The 13,235-nt window shown below is 42.8% G+C and overlaps 1 protein-coding gene across 2 annotated transcripts in view; it reads left to right on the top strand.

The window, feature by feature from the left end:
• The window catches only part of tbk1 (TANK-binding kinase 1), a 138,036-nt gene that overhangs the window by 108,525 nt on the left and 16,276 nt on the right, over positions 1–13,235 (top strand). The window contains exons 12-14 of one of the 2 annotated variants that reach the window (XM_055911767.1): positions 4,044–4,059; positions 4,541–4,641; positions 6,317–6,418. In XM_055911767.1, the coding sequence (XP_055767742.1) occupies positions 4,044–4,059; positions 4,541–4,641; positions 6,317–6,418 (219 nt within the window). Of the gene's footprint in view, positions 1–4,043; positions 4,060–4,524; positions 4,642–6,316; positions 6,419–13,235 lie in introns of both variants that reach the window. The other variant, XM_055911768.1, reaches the window with a different exon arrangement.

Below are 13,235 nucleotides of genomic sequence, written 5' to 3'. Positions count from 1 at the left end.
GATACTAAATGTTACCAGGTTACAGTGTACTTCAGAGATCACACCGTAACCTAGAGAGATACTACATGTTACCAGGTTACAGTATACTACAGAGATCACACCATAACCTAGAGAGATACTAAATGTTACCAGGTTACAGTATACTACAGAGATCACACCGTAACCTAGAGAGATACTAAATGTTACCAGGTTACAGTATACTACAGAGATCACACCATAACCTAGAGAGATACTAAATGTTACCAGGTTACAGTATACTACAGAGATCACACCGTAACCTAGAGAGATACTAAATGTTACCAGGTTACAGTATACTACAGAGATCACACCGTAACCTAGAGATACTACATGTTACCAGGTTACAGTATACTTCAGAGATCACCACGGTAACCTAGAGAGATACTACATGTTACCAGGTTACAGTATACTACAGAGATCACACCGTAACCTAGAGAGATACTAAATGTTACCAGGTTACAGTATACTTCAGAGATCACACCGTAACCTAGAGAGATACTAAATGTTACCAGGTTACAGTATACTACAGAGATCACACCGTAACCTAGAGAGATACTACATGTTACCAGGTTACAGTGTACTACAGAGATCACCACGGTAACCTAGAGAGATACTACATGTTACCAGGTTACAGTATACTTCAGAGATCACCACGGTAACCTAGAGAGATACTAAATGTTACCAGGTTACAGTATACTACAGAGATCACACCGTAACCTAGAGAGATACTAAATGTTACCAGGCTACAGTATACTACAGAGATCACCACGGTAACCTAGAGAGATACTAAATGTTACCAGGTTACAGTGTACTTCAGAGATCACACCGTAACCTAGAGAGATACTAAATGTTACCAGGTTACAGTATACTACAGAGATCACCACGGTAACCTAGAGAGATACTAAATGTTACCGGGTTAAAGTATACTTCAGAGATCACACCGTAACCTAGAGAGATACTAAATGTTACCAGGTTACCGTATACTACAGAGATCACACCGTAACCTAGAGAGATACTAAATGTTACCAGGTTACAGTATACTACAGAGATCACCACGGTAACCTAGAGAGATACTAAATGTTACCAGGTTACAGTGTACTACAGAGATCACACCGTAACCTAGAGAGATACTAAATGTTACCAGGTTACAGTGTACTTCAGAGATCACACCGTAACCTAGAGAGATACTAAATGTTACCAGGTTACCGTATACTACAGAGATCACACCGTAACCTAGAGAGATACTAAATGTTACCAGGTTACAGTATACTACAGAGATCACACCGTAACCTAGAGAGATACTACATGTTACCAGGTTACAGTATACTTCAGAGATCACACCGTAACCTAGAGAGATACTAAATGTTACCAGGTTAAAGTATACTTCAGAGATCACACCATAACCTAGAGAGATACTACATGTTACCAGGTTACAGGGTACTACAGAGATCACACCGTAACCTAGAGAGATACTACATGTTACCAGGTTACAGTATACTACAGAGATCACACCGTAACCTAGAGAGATACTAAATGTTACCAGGTTACAGTGTACTACAGAGATCACTCCGTAACCTAGAGAGATACTAAATGTTACCAGGTTACAGTATACTACAGAGATCACACGGTAACCTAGAGAGATACTAAATGTTACCAGGTTACAGTGTACTACAGAGATCACTCCGTAACCTAGAGAGATACTAAATGATACAGTACACTTCAGAGATCACCACGGTAACCTAGAGAGATACTAAATGTTACCAGGTTACAGTATACTACAGAGATCACACCGTAACCTAGAGAGATACTAAATGTTACCAGGTTACAGTATACTACAGAGATCACACCGTAACCTAGAGATACTAAATGTTACCAGGTTACAGTATACTACAGAGATCACACCGTAACCTAGAGAGATACTAAATGTTACCAGGTTACAGTATACTACAGAGATCACACCGTAACCTAGAGAGATACTAAATGTTACCAGGTTACAGTATACTACAGAGATCACCACGGTAACCTAGAGAGATACTACATGTTACCAGGTTACAGTGTACTTCAGAGATCTCCATACAAAAACAGAGTCTGACAGAAATATCCAATATCTGTGGACTAATGTTGCTCCTCAAGCCAAACATTAGTTCCACAGCTCCTTTCAGCCATCTAACACCAGTTTGCTCTTGGTTTTCTGTCTCAGTGTTGAGCGGGTAAAGGTCCTCCTGGACTCCATTACAGCCATCTAACACCAGTTTGCTCTCTCTGTCTCAGTGTTGAGAGGGTAAAGGTCCTCCTGGACTCCATTACAGCCATCTACCACCAGTTTTCTCTCTCTGTCTCAGTGTTGAGAGGGTAAAGGTCCTCCTGGACTCCATTACAGCCATCTACCACCAGTTTTCTCTCTCTGTCTCAGTGTTGAGAGGGTAAAGGTCCTCCTGGACTCCATTACAGCCATCTAACACCAGTTTGCTCCTGGTTTTCTCTCTCTGTCTCAGTGTTGAGAGGGTAAAGGTCCTCCTGGACTCCATTACAGCCATCTAACACCAGTTTGCTCATGGTTTTCTCTCTCTGTCTCAGTGTTGAGAGGGTAAAGGTCCTCCTGGACTCCATTACAGCCATCTACCACCAGTTTTCTCTCTCTGTCTCAGTGTTGAGAGGGTAAAGGTCCTCCTGGACTCCATTACAGCCATCTACCACCAGTTTTCTCTCTCTGTCTCAGTGTTGAGAGGGTAAAGGTCCTCCTGGACTCCATTACAGCCATCTAACACCAGTTTGCTCCTGGTTTTCTCTCTCTGTCTCAGTGTTGAGAGGGTAAAGGTCCTCCTGGACTCCATTACAGCCATCTAACACCAGTTTGCTCATGGTTTTCTCTCTCTGTCTCAGTGTTGAGAGGGTAAAGGTCCTCCTGGACTCCATTACAGCCATCTAACACCAGTTTGCTCATGGTTTTCTCTCTCTGTCTCAGTGTTGAGAGGGTAAAGGTCCTCCTGGACTCCATTACAGCCATCTAACACCAGTTTGCTCTCTCTGTCTCAGTGTTGAGAGGGTCAAGGTCCTCCTGGACTCCATTACAGCCATCTACCACCAGTTTTCTCTCTCTGTCTCAGTGTTGAGAGGGTAAAGGTCCTCCTGGACTCCATTACAGCCATCTACCACCAGTTTTCTCTCTCTGTCTCAGTGTTGAGAGGGTAAAGGTCCTCCTGGACTCCATTACAGCCATCTAACACCAGTTTGCTCCTGGTTTTCTCTCTCTGTCTCAGTGTTGAGAGGGTAAAGGTCCTCCTGGACTCCATTACAGCCATCTAACACCAGTTTGCTCATGGTTTTCTCTCTCTGTCTCAGTGTTGAGAGGGTAAAGGTCCTCCTGGACTCCATTACAGCCATCTACCACCAGTTTTCTCTCTCTGGCTCAGTGTTGAGAGGGTAAAGGTCCTCCTGGACTCCATTACAGCCATCTACCACCAGTTTTCTCTCTCTGTCTCAGTGTTGAGAGGGTAAAGGTCCTCCTGGACTCCATTACAGCCATCTAACACCAGTTTGCTCCTGGTTTTCTCTCTCTGTCTCAGTGTTGAGAGGGTAAAGGTCCTCCTGGACTCCATTACAGCCATCTAACACCAGTTTGCTCATGGTTTTCTCTCTCTGTCTCAGTGTTGAGAGGGTAAAGGTCCTCCTGGACTCCATTACAGCCATCTAACACCAGTTTGCTCATGGTTTTCTCTCTCTGTCTCAGTGTTGAGAGGGTAAAGGTCCTCCTGGACTCCATTACAGCCATCTAACACCAGTTTGCTCTCTCTGTCTCAGTGTTGAGAGGGTCAAGGTCCTCCTGGACTCCATTACAGCCATCTAACACCAGTTTGCTCTCTCTGTCTCAGTGTTGAGAGGGTCAAGGTCCTCCTGGACTCCATTACAGCCATCTAACACCAGTTTGCTCCTGGTTTTCTCTCTCTGTCTCAGTGTTGAGAGGGTCAAGGTCCTTCTGGACTCCATTACAGCCATCTAACACCAGTTTGTTCTCTCTGTCACAGTGTTGAGAGGGTAAAGGTCCTCCTGGACTCCATTACAGCCATCTACCACCAGTTTGCTCCTGGTTTTCTCTCTCTGTCTCAGTGTTGAGAGGGTAAAGGTCCTCCTGGACTCCATTACAGCCATCTAACACCAGTTTGCTCCTGGTTTTCTGTCTCTGTCTCAGTGTTGAGAGGGTAAAGGTCCTCCTGGACTCCATTACAGCCATCTAACACCAGTTTGCTCCTGGTTTTCTGTCTCTGTCTCAGTGTTGAGAGGGTAAAGGTCCTCCTGGACTCCATTACAGCCATCTAACACCAGTTTGTTCATGGTTTTCTCTCTCTGTCTCAGTGTTGAGAGGGTCAAGGTCCTCCTGGACTCCATTACAGCCATCTAACACCAGTTTTCTCTCTCTGTCTCAGTGTTGAGAGGGTAAAGGTCCTCCTGGACTCCATTACAGCCATCTAACACCAGTTTGTTCATGGTTTTCTCTCTCTGTCTCAGTGTTGAGAGGGTCAAGGTCCTCCTGGACTCCATTACAGCCATCTACCAGCAGTTTAAGAAGGACAAGGCTGAGAGACGTCTGCCGTACAACGAGGAACAGATACACAAATTTGACAAGTAGGTCTTTTCTGTTACCTGGTTACAGTTCCCCTGGTTACAGTTCCCCTGGTTACAGTTCCCCTGGTTACAGTGTAGTAATATTATAATGACAAGTAGGTCCGTCTTTTCTGTCCCTCTGACCTGGTTACAGTGTAGTAATATTATAATGTTCCCCTGGTTACAGTGGAGTAATATTATAATGTTCCCCTGGTTACAGTGTAGTAATATTATAATGTTCCCCTGGTTACAGTGTAGTAATATTATAATGTTCCCTTGGTTACAGTGTAGTAATATTACAATGTTCCCCTGGTTACAGTAGAGTAATATTATAATGTTCCCCTGGTTATTGTGTAGTAATATTATAATGTTCCCCTGGTTACAGTAGAGTAATATTATAATGTACCCCTGGTTACAGTAGTAATATTATAATGTTCCCCTGGTTACAGTAGAGTAATATTATAATGTTCCCCTGGTTACAGTAGAGTAATGTTATAATGTTCCCCTGGTTACAGTGGAGTAATATTATAATGTTCCCCTGGTTACAGTGGAGTAATATTATAATGTTCCCCTGGTTACAGTGGAGTAATATTATAATGTTCCCCTGGTTACAGTGGAATAATATTATAATGTTCCCCTGGTTACAGTGTAGTAATAGTATAATGTTCCCCTGGTTACAGTAGAGTAATAGTATAATGTTCCCCTGGTTACAGTAGAGTAATAGTATAATGTTCCCCTGGTTACAGTAGAGTAATAGTATAATGTTCCCCTGGTTACAGTAGAGTAATAGTATAATGTTCCCCTGGTTACAGTAGAGTAATAGTATAATGTTCCCCTGGTTACAGTAGAGTAATAGTATAATGTTCCCCTGGTTACAGTGGAGTAATATTATAATGTTCCCCTGGTTACAGTGGAGTAATATTAGAATGTTCCCCTGGTTACAGTGGAGTAATATTATAATGTTCCCCTGGTTACAGTGTAGTAATATTATAATGTTCCCCTGGTTACAGTAGTAATATTATAATGTTCCCCTGGTTACAGTAGAGTAATGTTATAATGTTCCCCTGGTTACAGTGGAGTAATATTATAATGTTCCCCTGGTTACAGTGGAGTAATATTATAATGTTCCCCTGGTTACAGTGGAGTAATATTATAATGTTCCCCTGGTTACAGTGGAGTAATATTATAATGTTCCCCCGGTTACAGTGTAGTAATATTATAATGTTCCCCTGGTTACAGTGGAGTAATATTATAATGTTCCCCTGGTTACAGTAGAGTAATAGTATAATGTTCCCCTGGTTACAGTAGAGTAATATTATAATGTTCCCCTGGTTACAGTAGAGTAATAGTATAATGTTCCCCTGGTTACAGTAGTAATGTTATAATGTTCCCCTGGTTACAGTAGAGTAATAGTATAATGTTCCCCTGGTTACAGTGGAGTAATATTATAATGTTCCCCTGGTTACAGTGGAGTAATATTAGAATGTTCCCCTGGTTACAGTGTAGTAATATTAGAATGTTCCCCTGGTTACAGTGTAGTAATATTATAATGTTCCCCTGGTTACAGTGGAGTAATATTATAATGTTCCCCTGGTTACAGTGTAGTAATATTAGAATGTTCCCCTGGTTACAGTGTAGTAATATTATAATGTTCCCCTGGTTACAGTGTAGTAATATTATAATGTTCCTCTGACAGACAGAAGCTGGTGTTCCATGCCACAAAGGCCAGGTCTCTGTTTACAGAGGAGTGTGCCATGAAGTACCGCCTCTTCATCTCTAAGAGCGAGGAGTGGATGAGGTCAGTGTGTTCTGTAGATGAAGGTATCGGATGAGGTCAGTGTGTTCTGTAGATGAAGGAAGGTATCAGATGAGGTCAGTGTGTTCTGTAGATGAAGGTATCAGATGAGGTCAGTGTGTTCTGTTAATGGAGGTATCAGATGAGGTCAGTGTGTTCTGTAGATGAAGGTATCAGATGAGGTCAGTGTGTTCTGTAGATGAAGGTATCAGATGAGGTCAGTGTGTTCTGTTAATGGAGGTATCAGATGAGGTCAGTGTGTTCTGTAGATGAAGGTATCAGATGAGGTCAGTGTGTTCTGTAGATGAAGGTATCAGATGAGGTCAGTGTGTTCTGTAGATGAAGGTATCAGATGAGGTCAGTGTGTTCTGTTAATGGAGGTATCAGATGAGGTCAGTGTGTTCTGTAGAGGAAGGTATCAGATGAGGTCAGTGTGTTCTGTTAATGGAGGTATCAGATGAGGTCAGTGTGTTCTGTAGATGAAGGAAGGTATCAGATGAGGTCAGTGTGTTCTGTAGATGAAGGACGGTATCAGATGAGGACAGTGTGTTCTGTAGATGAAGGAAGGTACCAGATGAGGTCAGTGTGTTCTGTAGATGAAGGTATCAGATGAGGTCAGTGTGTTCTGTAGATGAAGATATCAGATGAGGTCAGTGTGTTCTGTAGATGAAGGTATCAGATGAGGTCAGTGTGTTCTGTAGATGAAGGTATCAGATGAGGTCAGTGTGTTCTGTAGATGAAGGTATCAGATGAGGTCAGTGTGTTCTGTAGATGAAGGTATCAGATGAGGTCAGTGTGTTCTGTTAATGGAGGTATCAGATGAGGTCAGTGTGTTCTGTAGAGGAAGGTATCAGATGAGGTCAGTGTGTTCTGTAGATGAAGGAAGGTATCAGATGAGGTCAGTGTGTTCTGTAGATGAAGGAAGGTATCAGATGAGGTCAGTGTGTTCTGTAGATGAAGGAAGGTATCAGATGAGGTCAGTGTGTTCTGTAGATGGAGGAAGGTATCAGATGAGGTCAGTGTGTTCTGTAGATGAAGGTATCAGATGAGGTCAGTGTGTTCTGTAGATGAAGGTATCAGATGAGGTCAGTGTGTTCTGTAGATGAAGGAAGCTATCAGATGAGGTCAGTATGTTCTGTAGATGAAGGAAGGTATCAGATGAGGTCAGTGTGTTCTGTAGATGAAGGTATCAGATGAGGTCAGTGTGTTCTGTAGATGAAGGTATCAGATGAGGTCAGTGTGTTCTGTAGATGAAGGTATCAGATGAGGTCAGTGTGTTCTGTAGATGAAGTTATCAGATGAGGTCAGTGTGTTCTGTAGATGAAGGTACCAGATGAGGTCAGTGTGTTCTGTAGATGAAGGAAGGTATCAGATGAGGTCAGTGTGTTCTGTAGATGAAGGTATCAGATGAGGTCAGTGTGTTCTGTAGATGAAGGAAGGTATCAGATGAGGTCAGTGTGTTCTGTAGATGAAGGAAGGTATCAGATGAGGTCAGTGTGTTCTGTAGATGAAGGAAGGTATCAGATGAGGTCAGTGTGTTCTGTAGATGGAGGAAGGTATCAGATGAGGTCAGTGTGTTCTGTAGATGAAGGTATCAGATGAGGTCAGTGTGTTCTGTAGATGAAGGTATCAGATGAGGTCAGTGTGTTCTGTAGATGAAGGAAGGTATCAGATGAGGTCAGTATGTTCTGTAGATGAAGGAAGGTATCAGATGAGGTCAGTATGTTCTGTAGATGAAGGTATCAGATGAGGTCAGTGTGTTCTGTAGATGAAGGTATCAGATGAGGTCAGTGTGTTCTGTAGATGAAGGTATCAGATGAGGTCAGTGTGTTCTGTAGATGAAGGTATCAGATGAGGTCAGTGTGTTCTGTAGATGAAGGTACCAGATGAGGTCAGTGTGTTCTGTAGATGAAGGAAGGTATCAGATGAGGTCAGTGTGTTCTGTAGATGAAGGTATCAGATGAGGTCAGTGTGTTCTGTAGATGAAGGAAGGTATCAGATGAGGTCAGTGTGTTCTGTAGATGAAGGTATCAGATGAGGTCAGTGTGTTCTGTAGATGAAGGTATCAGATGAGGTCAGTGTGTTCTGTAGATGAAGGAAGGTATCAGATGAAGTCAGTGTGTTCTGTAGATGAAGGAAGGTATCAGATGAGGTCAGTGTGTTCTGTAGATGAAGGTATCAGATGAGGTCAGTGTGTTCTGTAGATGAAGGTATCAGATGAGGTCAGTGTGTTCTGTAGATGAAGAAAGGTATCAGATGAGGTCAGTGTGTTCTGTAGATGAAGGTATCAGATGAGGTCAGTGTGTTCTGTAGATGAAGGTATCAGATGAGGTCAGTGTGTTCTGTAGATGAAGGAAGGTATCAGATGAGGTCAGTGTGTCCTGTAGATGAAGGTATCAGATGAGGTCAGTGTGTTCTGTAGATGAAGGTATCAGATGAGGTCAGTGTGTTCTGTAGATGAAGGTATCAGATGAGGTCAGTGTGTTCTGTAGATGAAGGTATCAGATGAGGTCAGTGTGTTCTGTAGATGAAGGAAGGTATCAGATGAGGTCAGTGTGTTCTGTAGATGAAGGTATCAGATGAGGTCAGTGTGTTCTGTAGATGAAGATATCAGATGAGGTCAGTGTGTTCTGTAGATGAAGGAAGGTATCAGATGAGGACAGTGTGTTCTGTAGATGAAGGTATCAGATGAGGTCAGTGTGTTCTGTAGATGAAGGAAGATATCAGATGAGGTCAGTGTGTTCTGTAGATGAAGGTATCAGATGAGGTCAGTGTGTTCTGTAGATGAAGGTATCAGATGAGGTCAGTGTGTTCTGTAGATGAAGGTATCAGATGAGGTCAGTGTGTTCTGTAGATGAAGGTATCAGATGAGGTCAGTGTGTTCTGTAGATGAAGGAAGGTATCAGATGAGGTCAGTGTGTTCTGTAGATGAAGGTATCAGATGAGGTCAGTGTGTTCTGTAGATGAAGGTATCAGATGAGGTCAGTGTGTCCTGTAGATGAAGGTATCAGATGAGGTCAGTATGTTCTGTAGATGAAGGTATCAGATGAGGTCAGTGTGTTCTGTAGATGAAGGTATCAGATGAGGTCAGTGTGTTCTGTAGATGAAGGAAGGTATCAGATGGGGTCAGTGTGTTCTGTAGATGAATGAAGGTATCAGATGAGGTCAGTGTATTCTGTAGATGAAGGTATCAGATGAGGTCAGTGTGTTCTGTAGATGAAGGTATCAGATGAGGTCAGTGTGTTCTGTAGATGAAGGAAGGTATCAGATGAGGTCAGTGTGTTCTGTAGATGAAGGTATCAGATGAGGACAGTGTGTTCTGTAGATGAAGGAAGGTACCAGATGAGGTCAGTGTGTTCTGTAGATGAAGGTATCAGATGAGGTCAGTGTGTTCTGTAGATGAAGGTATCAGATGAGGTCAGTGTGTTCTGTAGATGAAGGAAGGTACCAGATGAGGTCAGTGTGTTCTGTAGATGAAGGTATCAGATGAGGTCAGTGTGTTCTGTAGATGAAGGTACCAGATGAGGTCAGTGTGTTCTGTAGATGAAGGAAGGTATCAGATGAGGTCAGTGTGTTCTGTAGATGAAGGAAGGTATCAGATGAGGTCAGTGTGTTCTGTAGATGAAGGTAGGTATCAGATGAGGTCAGTGTGTTCTGTAGATGAAGGTATCAGATGAGGTCAGTGTGTTCTGTAGATGAAGGAAGGTATCAGATGAGGTCAGTGTGTTCTGTAGATGAAGGTATCAGATGAGGTCAGTGTGTTCTGTAGATGAAGGAAGGTATCAGATGAGGTCAGTATGTTCTGTAGATGAAGGTATCAGATGAGGTCAGTGTGTTCTGTAGATGAAGGTATCAGATGAGGTCAGTGTGTTCTGTAGATGAAGGAAGCTATCAGATGAGGTCAGTATGTTCTGTAGATGAAGGAAGGTATCAGATGAGGTCAGTGTGTTCTGTAGATGAAGGTATCAGATGAGGTCAGTGTGTTCTGTAGATGAAGGTATCAGATGAGGTCAGTGTGTTCTGTAGATGAAGGTATCAGATGAGGTCAGTGTGTTCTGTAGATGAAGGTATCAGATGAGGTCAGTGTGTTCTGTAGATGAAGGTACCAGATGAGGTCAGTGTGTTCTGTAGATGAAGGAAGGTATCAGATGAGGTCAGTGTGTTCTGTAGATGAAGGAAGGTATCAGATGAGGTCAGTGTGTTCTGTAGATGAAGGAAGGTATCAGATGAGGTCAGTGTGTTCTGTAGATGGAGGAAGGTATCAGATGAGGTCAGTGTGTTCTGTAGATGAAGGTATCAGATGAGGTCAGTGTGTTCTGTAGATGAAGGTATCAGATGAGGTCAGTGTGTTCTGTAGATGAAGGAAGGTATCAGATGAGGTCAGTATGTTCTGTAGATGAAGGAAGGTATCAGATGAGGTCAGTATGTTCTGTAGATGAAGGTATCAGATGAGGTCAGTGTGTTCTGTAGATGAAGGTATCAGATGAGGTCAGTGTGTTCTGTAGATGAAGGTATCAGATGAGGTCAGTGTGTTCTGTAGATGAAGGTATCAGATGAGGTCAGTGTGTTCTGTAGATGAAGGTACCAGATGAGGTCAGTGTGTTCTGTAGATGAAGGAAGGTATCAGATGAGGTCAGTGTGTTCTGTAGATGAAGGTATCAGATGAGGTCAGTGTGTTCTGTAGATGAAGGAAGGTATCAGATGAGGTCAGTGTGTTCTGTAGATGAAGGTATCAGATGAGGTCAGTGTGTTCTGTAGATGAAGGTATCAGATGAGGTCAGTGTGTTCTGTAGATGAAGGAAGGTATCAGATGAGGTCAGTGTGTTCTGTAGATGAAGGAAGGTATCAGATGAGGTCAGTGTGTTCTGTAGATGAAGGTATCAGATGAGGTCAGTGTGTTCTGTAGATGAAGGTATCAGATGAGGTCAGTGTGTTCTGTAGATGAAGAAAGGTATCAGATGAGGTCAGTGTGTTCTGTAGATGAAGGTATCAGATGAGGTCAGTGTGTTCTGTAGATGAAGGTATCAGATGAGGTCAGTGTGTTCTGTAGATGAAGGAAGGTATCAGATGAGGTCAGTGTGTCCTGTAGATGAAGGTATCAGATGAGGTCAGTGTGTTCTGTAGATGAAGGTATCAGATGAGGTCAGTGTGTTCTGTAGATGAAGGTATCAGATGAGGTCAGTGTGTTCTGTAGATGAAGGTATCAGATGAGGTCAGTGTGTTCTGTAGATGAAGGAAGGTATCAGATGAGGTCAGTGTGTTCTGTAGATGAAGGTATCAGATGAGGTCAGTGTGTTCTGTAGATGAAGATATCAGATGAGGTCAGTGTGTTCTGTAGATGAAGGAAGGTATCAGATGAGGACAGTGTGTTCTGTAGATGAAGGTATCAGATGAGGTCAGTGTGTTCTGTAGATGAAGGAAGATATCAGATGAGGTCAGTGTGTTCTGTAGATGAAGGTATCAGATGAGGTCAGTGTGTTCTGTAGATGAAGGTATCAGATGAGGTCAGTGTGTTCTGTAGATGAAGGTATCAGATGAGGTCAGTGTGTTCTGTAGATGAAGGTATCAGATGAGGTCAGTGTGTTCTGTAGATGAAGGAAGGTATCAGATGAGGTCAGTGTGTTCTGTAGATGAAGGTATCAGATGAGGTCAGTGTGTTCTGTAGATGAAGGTATCAGATGAGGTCAGTGTGTCCTGTAGATGAAGGTATCAGATGAGGTCAGTATGTTCTGTAGATGAAGGTATCAGATGAGGTCAGTGTGTTCTGTAGATGAAGGTATCAGATGAGGTCAGTGTGTTCTGTAGATGAAGGAAGGTATCAGATGGGGTCAGTGTGTTCTGTAGATGAATGAAGGTATCAGATGAGGTCAGTGTATTCTGTAGATGAAGGTATCAGATGAGGTCAGTGTGTTCTGTAGATGAAGGTATCAGATGAGGTCAGTGTGTTCTGTAGATGAAGGAAGGTATCAGATGAGGTCAGTGTGTTCTGTAGATGAAGGAAGGTATCAGATGAGGTCAGTGTGTTCTGTAGATGAAGGTATCAGATGAGGTCAGTGTGTTCTGTAGATGAAGGTATCAGATGAGGACAGTGTGTTCTGTAGATGAAGGTACCAGATGAGGTCAGTGTGTTCTGTAGATGAAGGAAGGTATCAGATGAGGTCAGTGTGTTCTGTAGATGAAGGAAGGTATCAGATGAGGTCAGTATGTTCTGTAGATGAAGGTAGGTATCAGATGAGGTCAGTGTGTTCTGTAGATGAAGGTATCAGATGAGGTCAGTGTGTTCTGTAGATGAAGGAAGGTATCAGATGAGGTCAGTGTGTTCTGTAGATGAAGGTATCAGATGAGGTCAGTGTGTTCTGTAGATGAAGGAAGGTACCAGATGAGGTCAGTGTGTTCTGTAGATGAAGGTATCAGATGAGGTCAGTGTGTTCTGTAGATGAAGGTATCAGATGAGGTCAGTGTGTTCTGTAGATGAAGGAAGGTATCAGATGAGGTCAGTGTGTTCTGTAGATGAAGGAAGGTATCAGATGAGGTCAGTGTGTTCTGTAGATGAAGGTATCAGATGAGGTCAGTATGTTCTGTAGATGAAGGTATCAGATGAGGTCAGTGTGTTCTGTAGATGAAGGTATCAGATGAGGTCAGTGTGTTCTGTAGATGAAGGAAGGTATCAGATGGGGTCAGTGTGTTCTGTAGATGAATGAAGGTATCAGATGAGGTCAGTGTATTCTGTAGATGAAGGTATCAGATGAGGTCAGTGTGTTCTGTAGATGAAGGTATCAGATGAGGTCAGTGTGTTCTGTAGATGAAGGAAGGTATCAGA

Source organism: Salvelinus fontinalis, unplaced genomic scaffold, assembly GCF_029448725.1.
Source record: "Salvelinus fontinalis isolate EN_2023a unplaced genomic scaffold, ASM2944872v1 scaffold_0092, whole genome shotgun sequence".
NCBI classification, from domain to species: domain Eukaryota; kingdom Metazoa; phylum Chordata; class Actinopteri; order Salmoniformes; family Salmonidae; genus Salvelinus; species Salvelinus fontinalis.
Note: the sequence above shows the minus strand (reverse complement) of the source record. Positions and strands in the feature narration are given on the sequence as shown.